Source organism: Sceloporus undulatus, chromosome 9 (assembly GCF_019175285.1).
Source record: "Sceloporus undulatus isolate JIND9_A2432 ecotype Alabama chromosome 9, SceUnd_v1.1, whole genome shotgun sequence".
In the NCBI taxonomy this organism is placed as follows: Eukaryota; Metazoa; Chordata; class Lepidosauria; order Squamata; family Phrynosomatidae; genus Sceloporus; species Sceloporus undulatus.
Window position 1 is genome coordinate 25329197 of NC_056530.1, and position 21896 is coordinate 25351092.

At 52.9% G+C, this 21896-nt stretch overlaps 1 protein-coding gene across 1 annotated transcript in view; it reads right to left on the minus strand.

Annotated features, from left to right (window-relative positions):
* PC (pyruvate carboxylase) overlaps positions 1-16566 on the minus strand; it is a 60681-nt gene extending 44115 nt beyond the window's left edge. Inside the window, exons 1-8 of the mRNA XM_042439916.1 lie at positions 16407-16566; positions 11317-11452; positions 10897-11081; positions 9919-10084; positions 9185-9330; positions 8834-8951; positions 7645-7796; positions 4738-4857 (exon numbers count right to left, since the gene is read on the minus strand). Coding sequence (XP_042295850.1) covers positions 4738-4857; positions 7645-7796; positions 8834-8951; positions 9185-9330; positions 9919-10084; positions 10897-11081; positions 11317-11452 — 1023 coding nt within the window. The 5' untranslated portion in view covers positions 16407-16566. The remainder of the gene's footprint in view (positions 1-4737; positions 4858-7644; positions 7797-8833; positions 8952-9184; positions 9331-9918; positions 10085-10896; positions 11082-11316; positions 11453-16406) is intronic.
* Positions 16567-21896: the final 5330 nt, after the last annotated feature.

Genomic DNA, 21896 nt, shown 5'->3' on the forward strand with positions numbered 1-21896 from the left:
TGGCACATTTCTTGCCCAAAGATGCCTGGAGGGTGCCCTGAAGCCATTCCCTAACTATGTTCCAAGTATGCCCAGTGCCACTTCACAGGAGATGCCACATGCAAGAGATCCTTGTCCCTGAAGAGATCTCCCTTAATGCAGATGCAGCCAAATTCACCAGGAAGAGGTTGATGCCCCTGGAGTGAAGGGGAGGGGGCTGGGCAGGGCAAAGGAGGGGCACAGGGGACCTCCTGCGCCACAGGAAAAGCCCTCTACTTACTGGCTGAACCCGTATCCCACCCACAAGACCCAGCCCCTCTGACAGCCAGAATACAAACAACGTGGGCAAAGGCGATGGGAGACAGAACAGGCGGGGAGCCCCAGCTGGAGCAGCTCATGACTTTGACAGGACAGGGCTTAGGCACCATGATTGTGAAGGGGGAGGTCAGCAAGCAGGGACTCTCTCTCTTTCTCTCTGTGCCCCTTTTCCTGTCCTCTTCTAGCAGCTTCTGGAGAATTAAAAAGAGCAGATGGATCTATTCCAAGAGCACAGCTGGACCATGATGGGAGGTGGAAGGGTAATGGAAATCTGAGGAGACAGGCGCATCATCCTTTGCCAGGCGTGGGGGGAAGGGGAGTTGAGGGGGCAGATGTTTGCTCCTGGAAGCATGATCACAGACACCCCTGGGCTGCCCCCCCCCCACAGCATGGAAGGGGGGCAAGTGAGCACAAGGGACCCTCCCTCCAGTCCTCCAACGGATAGGCAAGGAAGGATGGAGGGATGCCAGGCCAAGGATGGGCAACACCCCACAAGCCACACCCCGAAGCCCCACATGCAGGAGTGCAGAACAAAATGGACTCCACTAACCCAGGATCCCAGCTTCCTCATAAAAAGGACAGAACAGTAGGTTTCTAGACCTCACGGTGGGGAACACATGGCTTAAACGTACTGAAATCCCAAGGGCCAGGGAAGGAATCCTAATGCCAAACTGCATTAACATACTCTTGCACACATGCACACAAACGCAGGTGATGTTTCAGAATTATGCAAAAACCATACAGGTGTGTCACAATTGATATTTGCCCCCTTCCTGCCTTTAAGCCAGACTGTCCAGCGCAGCCCTTGTTAAAGACTTCACAAGAGTTTTAATCAGGATGGACAGGTAGGAGGATGGACAGGTCAGCCTGCCTCCTTCCAAGGCAACTGGAGCCAAGCCCAGGCTCGCCTGTTTTGCCCAGCCCTGGCATGCACTGCCTTCTCATCCCCACAACTCCCTAAGGTAGGCTGTGCTAAGAGAGGAGTGGATCAAAGCCTTTCAGGGAGTTTCTCAGCTGAGCAGCGATTTGAAGCAGGGGCTCCTTTGCACAGTGCTCTAACTATTACACCAGACTCTTTCTAGAGCCAGCTCTCTCTTGAAGGGTGGCACTCTTCTGTGTGAAAGCAAGTGGCACAGGCACCCACAAGAGGCAAGCGGCAGAGCAGAGAGCTGGCACTGGCATGTGGCCCTGCTGCCTTCGGCCGGGGGCCACTCTCTGCCAGGCACGGCCAGGCGCCCACAGCCCCTTTGGCCGCTGGATCATCGCCACAGACGTGCTTCTCTAGTGAGGGCAGCCATGCTCCCCCCCCAGTTCACCACTGGCAAAGTATTAGGCGAGCTGTGAAATATTAAATCCTCCCTGCTTTGCTGGCTCCAGTGCTTGGCTGCCCTCCCTGCCTTGCAGCACTTGCAGGCAAAGAGAAAGAGTAGGAGGGGAGCCCTTGGTACTCCATGCAAATGCTCCTTCCATGGAAAAACCCCATAACTATCCGAAAGGCTCTCTTCTCCCCTTGGTCTCATGTAACGCACTGGAGTAATTGGTGAGGAGCCCTTGAGGACCCTCCTGGCATTCTTAAGGCTTCAGGAGGCGTTTAGGGCCCTATCTGTCCTGGGCTGTACAAGCAAGTCCAGTGCCTTGAAGGGGGAAACTCTGTCAGAATCCACCAGAAAGAATTCCCACCCCCCGGCTTCTGCGCTGGCTTGGGGGCAGCCCTCCATGGGGAAGCTTCCCAGGCATGGGCCTTAGGACAGAGAGCAAGTGTGTGCTGATGAGCCAACAAAAAAGCCCTCCCAACCGTCATGGCCACATCAGAGAGAGAAGAGCATGTTGGGGCCGCATTAAGAACAGCTACCCCCAAAAGCTAGGCTCCTGTTCTTTCGAAGGGAGAAAGAAGCTGAAGATCCATTTCCTGACCCAAAGAGCTCCCACCTTGCCAGGATGCATTTCACAGAATCAGGAGCCAGGAAACTTCCCTAAGGGTCATCTATTTCAACCCCCTTCTGTCATATAGGAGTCCACAGCTGAAGCACCTCTGGCAGAGAGGGGTGTCCAACCTCTGCTTAAAGAACTGCTACGGAGGAGAGTCCTCCACCCTCCAAAGCGGTCCGCTGGATGCAACTGATGGCAACTGGGAGGATGGCAGGTGTGGAGGGAGAACGTCCACTTTTCTCCCCAGGAATTATTGGCTCCTCCCCAGCAGCTGCTATTTGCATTCAGAGGGAACACAAGGCGTGCGCCCTGGACGCAAAGAAGCGTTCACATGCCAAAATGCCTGCTTCCTGGCAAAAACGGGAGGACAGGCAGTGGAGCTGTGGCCCCTGAGCATCCCACCCTCCAAGAAGCAGAGAGGAAACCCAAAGCCCAGCTCCGTAGAGCCAACCACCCAGCACCCTGCTATCTCCATGTAAAAAGCAAGCACTGACTTTGGCTTAGTTCTCTTCTCTTCCCAGATAGAGAGAAATGTTAATAATCACAATGCTGCAGTTGCTGTCACCTAGGTTGAAAGGCGAAGGCTGAACCTGACAGAATGCAAACAAGGCTGTGCAGTTGATGACTAAGAATTATCTCTCTGTGTTTTGCCATTAATCCCACACCAGTGGGAAGTGGGAAATGTTGTGTGTGCATGTGTGCGCTTGTTTCCCTTTCCTCTGCCAGCACTGTTTGCTTTAAGGCAACGCAAAAGAGACATGGATTGTGCCAAGAAAGGCAGCCAGTGAAGGAGCGGAGCGTGTCTGAGCCCCACAGATTCCCTCCAGGCTCCCTGCTCTTCTTGCCCTCTGCCCCACATGCACCCCTCCAACGCAGGGGCTCAGACACACGGAAAGGGCAAAGGCAGTCTCTCCGGGGAAGAGCTCCTTGGGCCATGGGGACAGCGCAGAGACTGGCATGTGAGCAGACACTTTATGGATCCAGAAGAGCAGTTCTGCATTCCCTAACTCTGTGTTCGTTCCTCTGCCTCCTCCCAGAAAGAGGCTCCGATGCTGTCATGCAAAACCACACAAAGGTGAGGAATGTAACCAGGCACAGACAGAGGAGCAAATGTGTACCCCAAAGGGCACGGAGGCACACACACACACAGACACACTTCTGCAGAGGCTTCTCTCTCTCTTGCACACTTGATTCATGCCTACAGCTCACATGCCGCTACTGACGGGATTCCTTGTGAAAGTGCACCATGGGCCGGTGCACGCTGTAGCCACAGAAGACGGGTCAAGCATGCAACTCAGCTCTCTAATGGCTATGGCTTTTGTTTCTAAGTTTCTGACCCTGGTGGCTAAGAAGATATGTTGGAAGGCATGTGCCCCACATTCACTAAAGGACAACTGGGGGTCAATTTTGGTTTTTTAATGGGGATGTGTGGTGGGGGTGCAGCCCTCCAATGTTTCCTGGGGGTCTATTGTGCCCCCGCCCCCCACAATCATTGCCCATCCTTGGCCTCAAGGCTATAGAAGATCTACTTCAGCTGATAGATGAGCATCTCACTAAGATGCTCCAGGCCCAAAACATTCCTAGGGGTAGGGTTGGCCTCCAATGGGACCACAATATCCCCACCACCCAGCTTATGGAGGGGGACTGGCTGTGGAGATGGTGGCCACACCAAGGATACCGATGGCCCAGCCAAGGTGAGCCTGAACACTCCCATCCCTGGCCTCCAGGCCTCCCTAGCATAGCATTTCACCTTCTTCTGGGGCACCCCCATAGGAAACAAAGCCCCTTCTGCTTGCTGGAGACCCCCACTCTTCGCCCCATCCCTCAGTCCTTCGGAGGAACTGAGAGGAATCACTGCATCATTAAGTCCACGGGAAAGAAGCTGCCGCTCGGATCCCCCCTTCTCCCCAAAGGTGCGTAATGGATAATGACAGCAGTAACGACCTAACATTTATTACCCAGCCTGGAACGACAAGAATGTAAAGCACGCTAATAAAAGCATGCTAATATCTGCCAAGGTGTTCGGGGCTGGCGTGAGGCATGTTCTGGCAGCCCAACAGGACTGGGGGGGGGAGGGAGAGGAAACACAGTCTCCCTTAAGCAGACCCCATAACCTCTCCCCCCAAAATGTATATATGTGTCATTCACGGTGGAAAAGCAATTAGGAGAACCAGTACCAATGTTGATGCTACTGTCACAATGTCACTCCAAGTGTTCCACCAAAATCTAGCCCCTCTCTTCCATGGCTTAGCCTCAGTGTGGCTGAGAGGCTCCCTGGATGGGGATGGGACCAAAGGGCCTCTCTGCCCCAAAAAGGTATTAGATTAGATGCCTTTTGGGTTGCCTTCTGTATCTATGATTCTAAGATTCCAGCCATCAGGAATCAAAGGTCCTTCGCCTTCCTACAAGCTCCACTCCCTTCTGAAGCTGTATCCTGTACTAAGTGTAAACCTTGCACACCCACTTGCTCAAGCGCAGTGTGCTTGTGTGTGTGTGCGCAGGTGCCACTTACTCTGTGATTTCTTCCGTCACGGTGTGCTCCACCTGTAGACGGGAGTTGACCTCAATGAAGAAGTGCTTGCCGTGCCGGTCCACCAGGAACTCCACCGTGCCAGCGTTCTCATAGCCAACCTGGCAGGGAAGGAAAAGGGGAGAGCGGCAGGTCAGATGGCAGTCGTTTGGGCCTGGGGGGTGGGTACCGGGAGCAAAAGAAGAGTTCCTTCCAGGACCAAGGGATGGAGGGAGAGCAGTGCCCCCTGGAAGCCAGTCTGGCAGTTGAGGAAAGGGCCTCGCTCACAGTCTCTGCAAAAGGCCCTCCCTGCATAGAGACCAACTGCTTCTGATTCGACTGAATTGAAAGTCCACCTTGGTCCCAAGGAAATTTATGAAACATTAAAACAAAGTGCAGCAAAAGTCTATTTGATATAAAACTCTTATAAAAACAGTAAAGGTAAAGCAGACACGGAGGAGGGGGCTTTCATGGCTTCTGCACCTGAGCCGGATGTGGCTTTAAAGGCCAGGGTCAGACTTAACTAACACCCAGCGCAAGGGCCTTGTGGGTGTTTCCAGAGGTCTTTTTGAAAGGACCAAGAGGGAATCCATTCTCCCAGGACAATAAACCAGAAGGATAACTAGGAGAGGGAGGTATCAAGCCCCACAGGAGGCCTGGGGTCTGGGAGACAAGCGGGAATTGGAGCGAAGCCTGGCCATCCGGCCTCCGGCTCTCCCTACTGACCCAAAGGGGCCACCAAAGGCAGAGGCTCCCCTTGCAATGGCTGCTGAAATCCCCCCAAGCCTTTGGCTGCCTACTTGTGGGGGCAGAGATGGCATTTTCTGCAAGGCCCTGAAAGATGCATCTGGTTTGCTTTTTGAGAAGGAAAATGCTTTAAAGAGTCTTGGAGACCTTTTCAGTATTTTGAACCACAGGGCACACAATCTTCCTCTGGGGGGATATTGCCCTTCCTGCCATAGCTTTAAGAAACAGCTCAAGTGCCAAGCTACTTGCAGAGGTCAGGCTGAAGTGTGCAAAGGAGGTGGCAGCAGAAAGCCTTCCCTCCCCCTGAACATCTGAGGTCTTCTTGCATGGCACCTGAAGGAAGGGGCTGTGTATTTATCCCACAGATCACAGCAAAAGCTGCACTGCACACAGAAACAGACATAAGTGTCATAAAACGCACAGCTGCACATTGTCAAAACAACCCATCGTATGAGTGGGGAAATAATTTTGGCAAATGTACGCCAGAACAAAGAGCTACTTTGCCAGTGATATCTCTGCCTCTGTTTGCTGACTGAGCCAGAAAACAGCCTCCACTGGAGGGGAGGCAATGCAAGCCCTGTCCTTCCTGAGGCTTCGATGGCAAAGGAAGATGGCTGTGGGGAGTCTGAGCAAATGGGGCTCGGCTTTCAAATCCCCCCCCCCAAAAAGTGGTTGGTGGGGGGAACGGAGAGATAGTGGGATCCGAGAGGCATTTTGTAATCCTCTTCCCAGAGAGTTCTATGCCTGGATCAGAATTAAAAGTGGGGGAGAGGGAGCGCTTGGATTAAGGGTGCAGTGAAATCTCCTCCGCTGGGGGGTCAACTGTTGAGAGGATGAGGAAGACCGGAACCTTCTCCTCAGACCAAGGAGGAGAAGGGTGGCTTCCCTTTCAGAGAAGCCAAAGGAGGAGAGAATGAGGGGAAGGGGCCAAAAGCCAGGGGCCCTCACAGGACTCCCTCATAGCACCCGGCCCTCACTGAAACTCCCACAAGGGCTCCATAGCCCTCCCTGAAGTTATTAGGCTACTCCCACCAGCCAAGCCATCACAGCCCAGAGTGAGGCATGACGGGCGCTGCAGTCCCACCTCTAACAGCACAGAGGTGTCCAGTGCCCTAAAGAGGGTTCTTCCTTGGAGCTGGAGCAGCCGTGGGGATAAAAATGGGGCTACGCTTCTTCCTCCCAGCCCACTGACTCCAACTGCCCAGCAGCCCAAAGAGAAGGAAGTGCACACTTGCACACGCTGTGTGGCTGTGAGAGCAGCATCACAACCTGCTGCCCCTTCCTGGTGCTGAGCTCACCTTTTCCCACTCCACTGAGCCATGAAAATCCATTCCCACCCCAGAGGCTTAGTTCCACAGAAGAGGAGCAACAGCCGGGCCTTAGAAACAGCCCCTTAAATTCTTCTAGGGGTGACCCCAGGCGCATTTACTCGGGGATGGGGGCGAGGCTCTCAGGGCCCCCCTTGGAAAGTTGCCCAGGTGCCATAGCAGCTGCCCATGGGAGGAGAGGGGGGCACCCAGGACACCTCTGGGGCCTTCCCAGGATGGTCTTCAACCAAATGTTGGGGACATCAAACATGCGCAAGAGAAAATGCTCCCCTGTGGCATGTGAGGTGAGTGTCTTCAGGAGTGCTCCTCTTTTGGGTGGGTTGGTTGGTGGAGTGCTTAAATGCCTGCACTACAACCACTCACTCAAAACCATAAGGTTGCCAGTTCAATACCAGGAAAGGGGTCAAGCTCGACTCAGGCTGCCATCCTTCCGAGGGGGTCGTTAAAATGAGTCCCCAGATTGTTGGGGGCAATTAGCTTACAGTTGTAAACCGCTTAGACACTGTTAGTTCAGTATGAACCGGTGTATAAATGAAGCTGGCTGTGTATTGGTTTTGTACTGGAGTTATCTTTGGTGCTTCATAGATGTGCTGGGCCTTTCAAACTGTACTCCTGTGACTGGAGCTGAAAAGAGGTTGGATCTTGCCCACTTTGATTGCTGGAGAAATGGTCATACCCCAAGATGGGAAATGCTCATCGTCTATCATGCAATGGTCAGGTCTGACAGCTCCAAGTATGCATTTTACAGACACCAGGAAAAGACTTTTTGGTTAATGTGGTCAATATGTGCGTCTGGCCCTGGCTTGCGCATCCTTCTCAGGTGCCCATTCTCACCTGCTTTGCCAGCCGGACGGCATCGTTTGTCAGCTGGGAACGAAGTTGGGAGTCCAGGTGGGCAGCCGGGGCGATCTCCACCACCTTTTGGTGCCGCCTCTGGATGGAGCAGTCCCGTTCGTAGAGGTGGACCACGTTCCCGTACTTGTCGCCTGGGAGGGGTTTGGGGGCAAAGAGGGGCAAGGAGACGTCACTGGCAAGCTCTGCAGTGCGGGGGTTTTAGCACAGCATTTTAGCAAATAACCAAATTAGTCACACTAGAAACAGACACACACGATTGGACAGGGCAGACCAAGCACCCTTGGCCAATGCTTCCCTTCTCAATTATATTTTATGCTTTTTGATTGGCCCCATAAAGTTATCACTGTTTCGTGGATTTGAAATATTGTTGTCCTTCTCAATTAAGTTTAACCGGAGTCTTCCTGGGAACAGCAGTGTGACAGGCGCTGTTGGAGGAGAAGCCCAGGAGGGAATGGGTCTCCTCTCCTCCATGCCCTCGCGCTGGGGAAAGAGGGGGACCCGCCATCTAAAAACCACATTTGTCCCTCTCCTCCCATTTCAAAGCTATTAATACAGCATATGACTAAGTCATCTATGCAAAAAGACTCTCCCACCCAGTTAAGAGACTCTGAGTCTCTTCTCGCCCCTGGTTTTTACACATCCTTAATGACTTTAATCAGGCAATTTAATCATTTTGCGTCCTTGTCTATTTCAGGTGGAACCTGCTTTCCGCGCAATACAAAAACAGAAGGGCGCCTTCCACCCACGCATCTCCCTCGCACACAAGAAGGGAGGGGCGTAAACACACACACACACACTTCTTTCTTTGGGTTTGTTGTGCTTTTACCATGTTTTCTTCAGCCTTGAACCCTGGAAATGGAAAGGGTGACTGTGGGAGGAAAACACAGCGACTGCGTCTGAGCCAAACAGCCACCCAGGCAGATACAAAATGGCGTCTGCTATGTTTCTGACACAAGCAGGAGTTTACACAGCGTAGTCACTGGCAGAGCTTGGAAAAGTTACTTTTCCCCAAACAGTATTCCCAGAACTCTGCAAGTCAGCATGGGCTGCTGGGAATTGCAGTCTACAAAAGGTAACCTTTCTGAGTGTTGAGAGTGGGCCTCTTGTTCCCACAAAAGCAGCCCACAGCCCACCCCAGAGAGGCTCCCTGCCCCCTTTGGCTCCTTACCCAGAATCTGGACCTCGATGTGCCTGGGCTTCTCCACAAACTTCTCCACAAAGAGGGCCCCGTTCCCAAAGGCCGAAAGTGCCTCCGAAAAGGCCCGGGTGTAGTTTTCCTCCAGCTCCTACCCAGGGAAGGAAGGAAGGAAGGATTAGGGATGGGGGCTGCCACAGCTGCTTGACTGGAGCAGAAGGAGTGCTTTGGGGGGGGGGCACTGTGCCAAACAGCCCTTGGCCCTGTGGGCTTCCCCACCCCACCCCACAGGAATTCTAATTGCAGCATCCTTTTCTGCCTCACCAGGAGCAGGGGGCACGACTCATGCCAGGCTGGAGTGGGAGCCACCCCAAAGGCCTTTACCTCATAGCTGCGCACCACCCTCATGCCGCGCCCTCCTCCGCCGTAGGCTGCTTTGAAGATGATGGGGAAGCCATAGGTTTTGGAGAACTCCTGGGCTTCGTTGAGGGAGGAAATGGGGGCATCTGTTCCAGGCACCACCGGCACGCCTGGAGAAGAGACAGGACTGCCTGTGAGGCGCCCCTGCCCTCTCCCCTGGGCCCCCTCTTCTGTCTCTTCCCATCACACTTTGGGAATCCTCTTTGGCACATTTGGCCCGTGGGGAAATGCACAGATGACTGGCAATGAGTTTAAGGGCTGGCAGGGGCAACCTAGAGGAGGGCATGGAAGATACCTGTCTGCCCACTTGCGACCGTTCTCTCTGGCATGGCATTTTAGGGTCACCTGGGCATTCTGACTCCCGAGGGCTCTTCCAGTAGTACAAAGGAAAACCATTGGGGGTGGAGGGTGGGCTAGCTTTTCAGAGAAGATGGGAGGGGGCTGCCATGTCCAGCTCTTTGCCTCTCCTTATGTGAGCCCACCTGAGTTTCCAGATCTTAGGATGGAGGCTTTCTGTCAGTCCCAGTGTCCTCACAGGGCCTTCCCAGTGGCTCCTCCCAAGAGGCTGCCTGGATTAACACTCAGGTCCTCCAGCTGCCCTGGGCCATTTGGAGCAAAGATGAGAGGAAAGCTCCCCCCTCAACTCCTTTGCCAGGTTGCTGTGTGTCCCAGCCCAGCAGTGATGGGGCCTCCCTCACCTGCGGAGATGGCGATGGCTCGAGCCTCCACCTTGTCACCCATCTTGCGCACCACCTCTGGGGAGGGGCCAATGAAGCGCACACCGGCCTCCAGGCAAGCTTGGGCAAAGTCAGAGCGCTCGGAGAGGAAGCCATAGCCAGGGTGGATGGCATCTACTTCATTTTCCTGCAAGGAAGGAGTGGGGTGGGGAGGAGGAGAAGGTCAGGGGTCAGGAGCATACAGGTGACCGGACGTGTCCACTGTGCGGCAAGTCCCGGGGAGAAACCACAGGGAGGCTCGATTCTCCCCTGACTCTGGATTCCTGGACAAGCGGCCTTCCTGGCTGCCCCCAGGAACGTAAAGCGGCTTCTTGCGGAGTAAATATCTTTTAAAAGAACACAGCAGCAAGCAATCCCAAGGGGTGAAAAACCCATATACAATAAACACTGAAGAACACAGCAAGAGCTGCACCAGACAACCTGGCAGCCAAAAAGGAACAACACTAAACCCACATCAGACTAAGATGAGTCAGTTCTGCAACAAACTGCATTTGCACTTTGAAGCTCCCCTGTTTGGGAACAGCCAGCATTTACCATGCAGAGCAAAACTTCAGGCGGGAGACGCTGGAGGGGGAGCACACAGCTGCCAGGAACCAGCCAAGGCCCAGCTGCCAGGGAGGGGCACAGGGCACATGCACTTAAGTGTGTGCGCGCGCCTGTGTCTGTGTACCCACAGTAATAAAACCAAACCTCAGTGGGCAGCTAGGGTTTTGTTAGTCACCTCTACATCACTCCCTTCACCTGCCCTACCTTGCAGGCTTCTAGTGAAGATAAGAAGGCTCACCCCCCCCCCCCCCATGCAAGTATGACACACTGAAACCTTTGGTAGAAGAGAAGCAATCAATTAAATGGAGTTTTGATGGGAGATAACTTTCACTAATGTGGGCAATCTTTGTGTGGGATGGGACATGAGCCAGGCAGGTGAGGGACCCTTCTCACCTGGGCAACCTTAATGATGTCCGGGATGTGGAGGTAGGCCTGGACAGGGGGGAGGCCCCGTCCGACAAGGTAGGCCTCATCTGCCTTCTGCCGGTGCATCTGCCCCGTATCTTGCTCTGAATAGACAGCCACCGTCCGGATGCCCAGCTCTGTGCAGGCGCGGAAGACCCGGATGGCAATCTCCCCTGGAAGCACAAGCACAGAAGAGATTCAGTGCTGGACGCCAAGGGTTGCCCCCTTGGCGACCGAAAAACCATTCACCCACCCAAAAGGGAACTCAAAGACCACTCAGGTGGCTTACAAAACTGGAGTCACTTCTATTACTCAGAATAAAGGTGAGAGGGATCCCGCCCCTGCTGCCTTTCCCCCCAGCCCACACCTCCACCAATGACCCAAACACTGCCCTCCCCAGCTCCTCACCTCTGTTGGCCACCATCACCTTCTTGATGGGCTTGTATTCCACCCGTTGGGTGCTCTGGAAGGCAGCTGGGCATGGCGAGAGTCGCCGGAGCACTAGAAGAGCCACCCGGCCCCTGGCCAAGCGCAGCTGCAGCATCTGGGGACAAGATGAGAGGCCATCATCAGCACTGTTGGGGGTATGATCCACACCCCAAGAGAGGCTCTGGACGGAAGGGAATGGGCTCATGCCACCACAGGCCTAGTAGCAGCCATGGCTCAAACAAGAGCCAGGAGTCTCAACGCACACACACTCACATTCACACCAGGGCATCTCTGTGCCAATGCTCATGTGCTGCTTGCTGGTCCCTAAATCACATTTAAAGGTGTGCTTCAGGTTAGTGGGATAGGAAGAGCTGCAACACTGCTCCATGGGAGTTCAACTGGGGTTGCAAAGTGGGGTGAAGGGAGTGATTCAGAAGAAGGAGAATTCTCCACTGCTTTTTTTGTTTTGTCTCAAAGTGGGAAAGGGATCCCCATCCAAACTTTCCTCCCCTCTTAGCCACATGCAATAGAAACCTTCCCACCTGGCCCTCAGGCCCCAGAGCGGGTGCCAAGAGAGCCCTACACACCACCATGCAAACTCTATGGAGTGGGGCCAGGCGGCCTTCACAAAAGCTCTCGCAGTAATGCCCACTCCTCACCCTTTGCCCACAGAGATGAGCAGAGGCTAGTCTTTTCTGTGGGGAACTCTCAAGCCATGACTTTGCTGCCAGTGTGCCCATGGCGGGAGGCATGGTGATAGGTCTGGACAATGGCGAAGGCCACAAAGAGATGTGGCAAGTCCTCCATCTGTGCACATGCACTGTTAGAAGGAAGGAAAGGACTTTGAGGTCCAGAAGAAAAACACCTCACAAGGACTAGCCAGAAAGGTGACTCAAGTGTGCCCATGCTCAGCAGCAAGCAGGAGAACAGTTACTTCTTTGGATTGCAATGCCCAGAATTCCCTCAGCCATTTGGATGGGGAATGGGACCCTCCTGCCAGACCCACTGAAGGACTACTTGCCTTCTTCCTCTTCCCACCCCATCACTGGGCCTAAGAGAACGTCCCCTTTCTGCTCTTCAGATGTAAGTTGTTCCAGGAAGGTTTCTGGATGAGGATTGGGATTACTAAATATGTTAAATAAATTAAATAAAGAGGTTCAAGGGTCCTTCTTTCTGGCCGGCCGATCCTAGTTTTAAACGGGAGTTTTAAGTCTTAAGTGGTTGTAAGTCCCAGTAAGGTGATCCCAAAGTGTTATCCCTGTTGACACAGCAGCATCTTATGGAAAAAGAAAGAGAGAGAGAACTGAAAAACGTCTTTCAAAATCTGTGCCACCCCCAAATGGAGCATTTTATCCTTCCTGGGGGCAAAACTTTTCTGGAACGCAAGCTCCTTCCCTCCAGCGACCGGCTATTTTGGCAGAGAAAACCCCACAGGCAAACTCCCTGGGGAGGAGATGGCTTTTATAGAGCGATGATGCTCAAAGACCCTCTCTTCGCTTTCCCACGCGCACGCGCGCACACACAGCTTCCCCTTCTCTTTCTTTAAAAATCTCATAACTTTTTAAAAGGCTGCTCTCGCTTTGCCAGACGGCCGGAGGGCTCCTCCCTGCCTGCTCCTGCGCCCAGCAATAGAAGCCAAACAGGGATGTAGTAAAAGCATCAGCAGTTTAACAGGAGATTTATTTTTATACCCCTCAGAATCAATAGCGTCTCCTGCACTCAAGATCCAAAATTAGCATTAGCTGGGGGTGACCGGGTGAGGAGCAAGGTTGGGCTTGTCTCTCCTTCTCCCCAAAGTCCTTGGAAGGGAAGCACTGAGGAGGAGGAGGAGGAGGAGGAGGAGGAGGTGTGCAAGGCAAGGGAGACGAGAAGCGGCCATGCGTGTGTGTGTGGGGGGGGGGGGGAATTACTTGTGTCCGTGGGGGGGTGTTGTGTGTGTGTGGGGGGGGGGGAGTAGAGCCTGGAAGAGCTGTGGGCGCGCTGATTGTGCAGTCATTGGGCTTGAAGATGAGTGTACCCTCTGCTCCTGGCAGCTGAGTGTGATTGCCATAATAACAACAGATAAATCTGTGGGGTGGGTGACTCAGTGCCTCCAGACCCCTGATCCTCATGAAACACACAGCAAGACTGAGGAGGGAAGGGAAGGGGGAGGTTGGTGAATCCACTCTGAAACTGACACTTCAATGTCTGGACTTAAATGTTGCACTGCAAGGTGAAATGAACCTCACCTGCAGCGGCACCCCACAGACAGACACCTTTTGGGCTCATTCTCTGGCTTCACTGTGCCTTGAACCCTTACCTCTCTGCCTGGCAAAGCTGGAAGAAGGAGAGCCTTTCTGGGCACCTCCCTTGGTGGGAAACCAAAGCTTTGCAAGTGCCTAAGCTGGACCTAGACAGAGCCCCCAGCCTCACATGAGAAAGGAGGAAACAAATGCTCCCCGTTTATCCCAACCTTGATGGAAAAGCGCATTTCAACACCTCTGAGGCAGACACTGAGAAGAGACCAACCACCGTCTGACTTTTCACATTTTACTTTTTGTTGGCATATAGCAACTTTGCATGCTAAGACTTTCCAGTAATGCCTGTCTATGGTTTTATTGCCCCCTACTAATTACCCCTCCTCATGTCCTGTTTACCATGAAGACACCTAATTTCCTTTGTTCTTGGGGTGAAGAAGCAGCCGAGATGAGACTCCATGACGAAACTGGCTTACCAACTCATCCGCATGCCTTTGCCTGGAGCTGAGAAGAGGCTGAGAGAGCATCTCTCTTAAGACGCATGGAGACTACCTTTTCTACCTCATTTTTCTTGCAACATGAAGCTAGACCTGTGTATCTCTTCATACACATGATTTTGGAAGTCATGAGTGTGTGTTTTTATTGGGGAGACGTGGCTGGAGAGGAGTGAGCTAGAGAAAGTCTTTATTCCTGCTTGCCCCATCATCATCATCATTTTCCTGCTGAGTAAGCTCTGCTAGTGAGATTAAACAATCTTGCTTACTTTCGGAGTTTCTAACGATCCTCAAGAAAGAACTACATTTCCCAACACTTTTGGGGGGGAAACTGTCTGCAGACATACAAAAAATCCCTGCATTTCATGCTGACCCCCTCCTGGCGCTTGCTTGGTGCAAATGCTTGTTGTAGAGAAAACTTTTGGACATGTGTTTGCTTGCAAGAACGGAATAAGCAGAGGTTGGTATCGCTCTTAATGAGCAAAAGGTGGGTGTTGTTTCCACTTGGGAGCCCCCCCCCCTGCCCTCCAAAGCATTTCGGCAAAGGATTCTGGAAGGCTGGCTGCAGGTTCTTGCGGAATTGTTTCGCTCTCTTCTGGTATCATATTGAGCTGAAATTCATACCGTGGTTTGCTTAATAATATAAACAAGGAAAGCAGCCCATAAATATTGATAAGTCAGACAAAGACAAGCAACTCTGGACATAAACCAAGGCGAGGAAAATGGAACCCAGCACTGACCAGCCTTCCAGCCTCCTCAGCAGGATCAGCGCATTCGGATGCACCCATGCTCCCTTTCCTACTGCCAGGCGCCCTTTGCTCCACTTGGATGCAAACCTCACTTCTGACCATTGGCAGCCTTCCCCATTAACAAGTGGCCACCTGGGCTCAAGGGGAGCTCCCCGCCATCCCCTCTCCCAGCAAACGGCCAATCTCTTCCTCCCTTGAGCCCTGTTTGGGGTGGGAAGGGGACCGGTCTGTGTGTGTGTGTGTGGGGGAAATGGAACCACTGGATCATTTGTGTGCCCCCCCCCCCAGAGACAGAATCCTCCAAGGCTACACGACTGGACAAGAAAGGAAACCAAATTAATATGAATGCCACATGCAAAGGGCAAAGGAGAAACTGCCCCAGCACTTCCATGCCCCGCCATGAGTTTTGCAAAAACATTTGGAGGCCTTTGGGGAAATACCAGGATAGACCGACCCATCCAAACAATCCAAGAAGAGCAACCCTGGGCAAATCAAGGGAGGCTGCTTCTGGCCTACAAGGCACCATGGCCAAGCCGGACAGATGACAACAACACGAGGCTGCAGGCAGTGGTGATGGTGCCATCCACCCAAGGCCCCCTCCCCAGACCTCCACTCCACTGCTATCCTCCTGAAGCCCCTGAGCAGCCCCAACCTCACAGGGCCCACTGAGAGAGACTTGGGTTTCTCTGTTTGGATCTGGTTTGGTTCTGCACAACAGAACCAGGCTGAACATGGAGCTTTTGAGTTGCTTTAAATCTTATCCAACTGACAAGGGGGCTTGCATGAGGCTTGCAAATGACTGCAGAGCACAAAGGATGAGCGGTGATTCATTCCCTCTCGCGGCACACTAAAACCCCCGGCAACCCAACCGAAAAATGATGATTGGCAAGTACATTCAGGACAGAGAAAAGGTTAAACATTTCTTAATGCAGCACGCACCCAGCTTATGGAATTCATGGCCACAAGACATGGCCCAGCCCATGGCGGAAGAGAGAGAAAGTGGCTTTAAGAGCAAGGGAGAGATGGACTGGAAGAGAGGCAAGGATGGAGGACGCCAAGGTCACACAAGGTCAAGGATGGGCAGCAAATTTAGGAAAGGGACAAGAGTCTGAAGAAGCAAAACTCGCCAGAGGAAGAGGCAATTGGCGAGGGCAGCTATTTGAACCCCCCCCCCCCCAGTCAGGAGCAGTCTACCTTTCCCTATTGTCTCCTCAAGAAGACTCATATCTGCTGGTCAGTCTGCCAGTCCTTTAGCCACAGGACACCTAACGCTGGGCCCCACAAGACTTCCCACAGTCTCCCTCCCAAAAGAGAAGGCACGCCAAGGGGGTGCTGATACCACAGAAACCCTCCCCCTGTCCACTGTCAGCCCAGCATGTTTAGGTTAAGGGGGCTGTGCAAAGAATCAGAGGAGCTGCTGAGGAGGGGTCTCATCAGCCTCTGCCAGCTGGGAGCCAGCATTGCTTCCTTGCCAGGCTCCCCAGAGCTGGCTTCCAGCTGCCCCCCATTGGCCAAGAGTCTGCCAGACAAGGAGGCCTAGAAGCAAGGGGACCCTTCCCACAAAAGCAAGGGCCACCAAGTCTACCTACCTTGCAGGGAACTGTGGAAGAAGAGGAACGGGCCCAGAGAGAGGACCTCTCTCTCTCTCTCGCTCTCTCTCAGGAGTCCTGGTCACTTGGTTCCCCTCTTTCTGCCCACCAACTCCCAGGAAGAGACAGAGAGGAACAGAGAGGGAGAGATTGGCACCTGACCTTTGGCAGCTGTTGGCCAATAGGCAAACAAAGGGCCAGCAGCCGTAGGGGGGTGGGCAGGGGGAGTGCAGCCCCTGCCAGGAGGGAACCAAAGGACGGGCAGGGAGGGGGCCTGGGGCCCCCAGTCCTATCTGGGGCAGATTAGCAGCCTCTGGGAAAGGCTACCAGCTCCAGCTTCCCTCCACGGAGAAAGTACTGGGCAGCACTTTATGAGGACTTTGCCAGATGTGTGTATGTGAGGATGGCTGCACTTCTAGCTGTGCCCCCTGCATCTCCCCTGAGGCATGGGGTGAGATCTCCCCCCCCCATGGCAGGTCATATGGGAAGGTGGGTTTGTCATGAAACCTCTGGGAGAAGAACAAACCCAAAATGCAAGTAGCATACACCATAAATGTTAATTGTTAACTAACAGTGGCTGCTGACCAACAGTAGTTGGGTGATAACAGGGAGATCTTTGCGCTGATGAGCCGAGTGACACATCGGTCTGATTAGAACCTTTGTCTCTGGCAGGAGAGAGCCACAGGGGTCCTTCTTGTCCAAGGAAAGAGACACATGCAACCCCGCACTCATCCAGAAGCCAAAATGTGCACCCCTCCAGTTTCTGAATGCTGCCATTTCTGAGATCAGGGTCCTCCCCATGGAAGATGTGGCAAAGCCCAGTGCTGGCCAATGCTGGCACAGAGATTGCTACACTGGAGGATGGGCACCCCTTTGGGGTGGCAGAGCCCCAACCAGGATCCCTTCTTGCTGGATGGGCCGGCAGATACTTCGTGAAGATGAGCATCCCAACTCTGCTGCTGCTCTGTGGCCCAATGGAAGACCCCTCCCCCTCAAATCCTCCAAGAAGCTTTCTGTGCCACCTCTGGGCACTAAGCGGAGGGTAGAGGCACCTTCCCTGCCAGGAGAGAGGAGCCAGGCTGCCTGCCAGCCACTTGAAGGGCAGGGGAGGTGAAAGGGCCCCTGGCTGAGAGGGACCCATGGCCTGATCCAGGGGTGCTTCTTGCACCTCTGCCTTGGAGGCAGAAAGGGATGTGAAATGGACCAGTAACTTCTGGTAATGGAGGGTAAACACACAAGGCCTGAAAGCCATGATAGAAGCAGGTGCAAGGGCAGCCGCCGCGTCACCCTGGGGGCATCCGGATCCAGGCCACCTGAACGCACCCAGATGTCTCTGCTCTAGGGAGGTTGCTTTGGCTTGGCCTTGGTGGCTCTGTGGGGCTGACCAATGGCAACTGTCTTTCCCCTGCCATCGCTGCCACAGAAATCCAACCAGATCACTCTTGCAGCCTGTCTAGCTTCCCTCCAGGGCCCAGGATGCCAGCACAGCTGCCACCAGCCAGGCAAAGGAGAAAAGCAAAGAGAAAACATGTCCCTCCCTTCTCTTATTACTTCCTTTTCTCTCTCTTTTCCTTGTCCCTTCCTCCTTCTCCTCCTCCCTCTCTTTTTCTTACTTTCTGTCTTTGCAAAATTAAACAGCAAGATGCAGAAACCAAGCAGAATAACAAAGCACTTGTCAAGCGGCGGCGGCAGCGGCGGCGGCAGGAGAAAGAGGAGGAATATTCAAATCTCCCTTGTTGGCAATTTGTTAAAACCAGCAACCTGGAAAAATGATTTGGGTGCTAAGAGGTGCTGCTCCAACTGAGGGCTGTGGCAGCACCCGCTAATGAGGAATGACGGCTCAAATCCCCAAAACCCAGATTTAATGGAGGGCACGGCTGTGCGGAGCTGGAGCATGTAAGCCAAAGAGAAAGAGGGGAGACTATGTGTATGTGCGCTTGTGAGTGTCAATGTACACACATTCATTACCTGCATTGCCTAACAAGCTCTGTCTGGCGGGTGGCTTCCAAGAAGGACAACAGGGATCACATAATTTCTGCTTCAGACAATAAGGAAAGCACAGCAATAATACTAATAATGCTTTTTATAAAAACCACCACCCAACAGCCTTGTCAGGCTGGTTTGAGCACTAACAACATGGCAGTGGGCAGCAAGGAGGACTGAGGAGGGGGCAGAATGGGGCAGGGGGCCAACACAATGCCCATGGCAGCGGCTGCTGCTGCAAAGGATGGGGAGGGTGTGGGGAGGGACCCCGGGCTCCTAAAGCCCCCCCCCCCGGCAGCTGTATCTCTCCCTGCCCCCATGCTCCAAGACACTTTTCTGTGCAACACACTTGCACTGTGTGTGTGTGTGTGTGTGTGTGTGTGCGCCCAATTGCTCCTCAAAAGAGCAGATTGAGGCCACCTTGGCAGCCAGCGTCCTTCCCTGCCAGCCAGCTCCAAACCATGCACAGCAATTTCCCCTTCGCTGCAGGTGAGCCGGCAAATGGGCATTTAACAAGCCTGTTTCTGCCGCAGCCACAGAGATTCCAGACAGAAACCCTTTCCTTGCCATCATGGCAAAGGCATTTCCTTCCTTCCCTTCTTCTCCCATGGTACCCGACACGTGCCCCCACCTCCCAGGCTGCCAGGGACTGAGCCAAAGGCTCCTCTGTGTGCCTTGGTGAGCAGCAGCGTTTCCCCTCCCTGCCCATCTGGACAGGGCTGCGGAGCCAGACAGACCCAGTGTCTAGCTGTGCACCTCCTGGGGTCCACTGGAAACAAGTACGGCCCTGGCTCCCGCCCCAAAGAGCCCTGCTCTGGACACAGGGCTCTCCTGCCTCAGCCCTCCATGGGAGCATGACACAGGCACCCCACTGCTGCCCCTCAAAGCACAGCCCCATAGGAAGAAGCATCTTCCCTTCTCCTTTAAAACACACTGGTTTATCCATATGCAAATTGTTGCAACTCTAATCAATATAACCTGCTTCAAACAGATTCAACCCACCCACAAAGATCTTTCCAGTCACGACAGAGAGCTAGCTGTGTGCAAGACTGCAAAGAAACCATGGCTGTTTTCCTTGAATAAAACTGGGCAGAGATTTGCCCTTGTGCCCCGAGTGACAGAGCCCCACACTCCTCCCTGCAAGGAGGCTTTAGGCTCCCTAAAATAAACGGAGCATGTTATCTATGATGTAGAGGCACAACTATATTCTCAGATAAAGGAAGATGACCAACAATGAAATATAGCCATTAATTGGGCCGGGGGAGGGAAGTCAGATGTACAAGCAGCGTTTCATAGAATCATAGAGTTGGAAGAGACCACTAGGGCCCTGATCCAGTCCAACCCCCTTCTGCCATGCAGGAAATCCAAATCAAAGCATCCCTGACAGATGGCCATCCAGCCTCTGTTTAAAGACCTCCAAGGAAGGAGACTCTATCACCCTCCGAGGGAGGAGTGCATTCCACTGTCGAACAGCCCTTACTCTCAGGAAGTTCCTCCTAATGTTCAGGTGGAATCTCTTTTCCTGCAGCTTGCATCCATTGTTCCGGGTCCTGTTCTCTGGAGCAGCAGAAAACAAGTTTGCTCCCTCTTCAATATGACATCCCTTCAAATATTTAAACAGGACTATCATATCACCTCTTAACCTTCTTTTCTCCAGGCTAAACATCCCCAGCTCCCTAAGTCGTTCCTCATAGGGCATGGTTTCCAGACCCTTCACCATTTTTGTCGCCCTCCTTTGGACACATGGCTCCAGTTTCTCAATGTCCTTTTTGAATTGTGGCGCCCAGAACTGGACACAATATTCTAGGTGGGGCCTGACCAGAGCAGAATACAGTGGCACTATTACTTCTCTTGATCTAGACACTATACTTCTATTGATGCAGCCTAAAATAGCATTGGCCTTTTTAGCTGCCGCATCACACTGTTCACTCATGTTCAACTTGTGGTCTACTTGGACTCCTAGATCCCTTTCACACGTAGTTTCATTCAGCCAGGTGTCACCCATCCTATATCTATGCATTTTATTTTTCCGCCCTAAGTGCAATACCTTACATTTCTCTGTGTTGAATTTCATTTTGTTAGCTTTGGCCCAGCTTTCTGGTCTATTCAGGTCATTTTGAATCTTGATCCTGTCCTCCGGAGTATTAGCTATTCCCCCTAATTTGGTGTCATCTGCAAATTTGATAAGTATGCTCCCAATTCTCTTGCTCTTGGTTTTGTTGGTTTTGTAATTTTGTTGTAGTTTATGTATGTTTTAGTTGTGTATAAAAACTTTGTGTGTAGTTGTGCTTAATGTTTTAATAAACACAATTAAAAGAAAAAGAAAAAAAAAGGACATCCTAGCGCCAGAACTGCTGAGCCTATCTGGGCAGAGCAGCGAAGGTGGCACAGCCGCATCCTTGCAAAAGAGCCACGGGAGATGCCACACTGGCTATGCATGACGGTGCCAGTGCCATCAGGCCAGGACAGGCTTTCTGTGAGCAACTGCCAGGGCCTCGCCATGATGATAGTGATGATGATGATGATGGGGTGGGAAGCCAAAGTAGAAGGAGCTCATCAGACAGAAAGACTCTGGGAGCCAGAAAGAGGCAGAGGCAGCGAGAAGAGATCATGCCAATCCCCAGGGAACAAGGCAGATCCTCTCACAGAAAGAGAGAGAAGAGAACATGAACACACACAGCCATCCCCACTGGAGCTGCAAGGCATGCGCTCATCAGATGCACTAATTAAGCTGGAAAAGAAGCATTTGTATCCCTGGAATTGGATGTCTCCATCAAGCGAGGTGGAGGAGCAGCATCAGCATCCTTGCCAGCATCCCTTGGACCTCCTCCAAAGGCCAAAGAGGAATTCACAGCTCAAACGCCATCTTGCTGGTGGCAGTTGGGGGGGGCACTACAGGGGAAGACTGCAAAGGCCCCAAAGGGGAGGCCGCCCCATGGCTTCCCCTGCCCCAACCAGGGCCTGTGGCTGGGTGTCTTTCTCCCCAGGCACAAGCACCTTTGCCCCCTTGCTTGGAGGCTGCACTGGGGCACTATGAAAGGCAGCAGGAAAGAAAATGAGGTTCTTGGAGGAGGTGCAGGAGATGGAGACCACCACCAGGCTTCCAAGGAGGGGATTACATTGAATCTACTTGATCCACCCTTGGAATTAGCATTGCTTTCAGGGGATGCTCCTGGCTGGCCTTTCCGCATCACAAAGCTCAAAGAGGAAAGCATGAAAGAAAATCAAACTGGCAAAGGAAGCTCCACAGCCAAAGGGGTGGTAAACCCTTGCTAAGTCACAAAGGCATGCCTGAGATGGATGTGGCAGTGGTGGGGAGGGGGATCATGTGTGCTCTTCTCTTCGCCATTAAAGGAGGAGACGGAAGGCTCTGTAGCGGATTCCCTGCAGCTCATTTGCTGAAACTTTAAGATGGAAATACAGATTCCATTTTTGCAGACCTAATTAGGTCAGACTTGGGCCTGGGGAATGATCGCCAAGGTATGGATGTTTTATAGATTACATTTT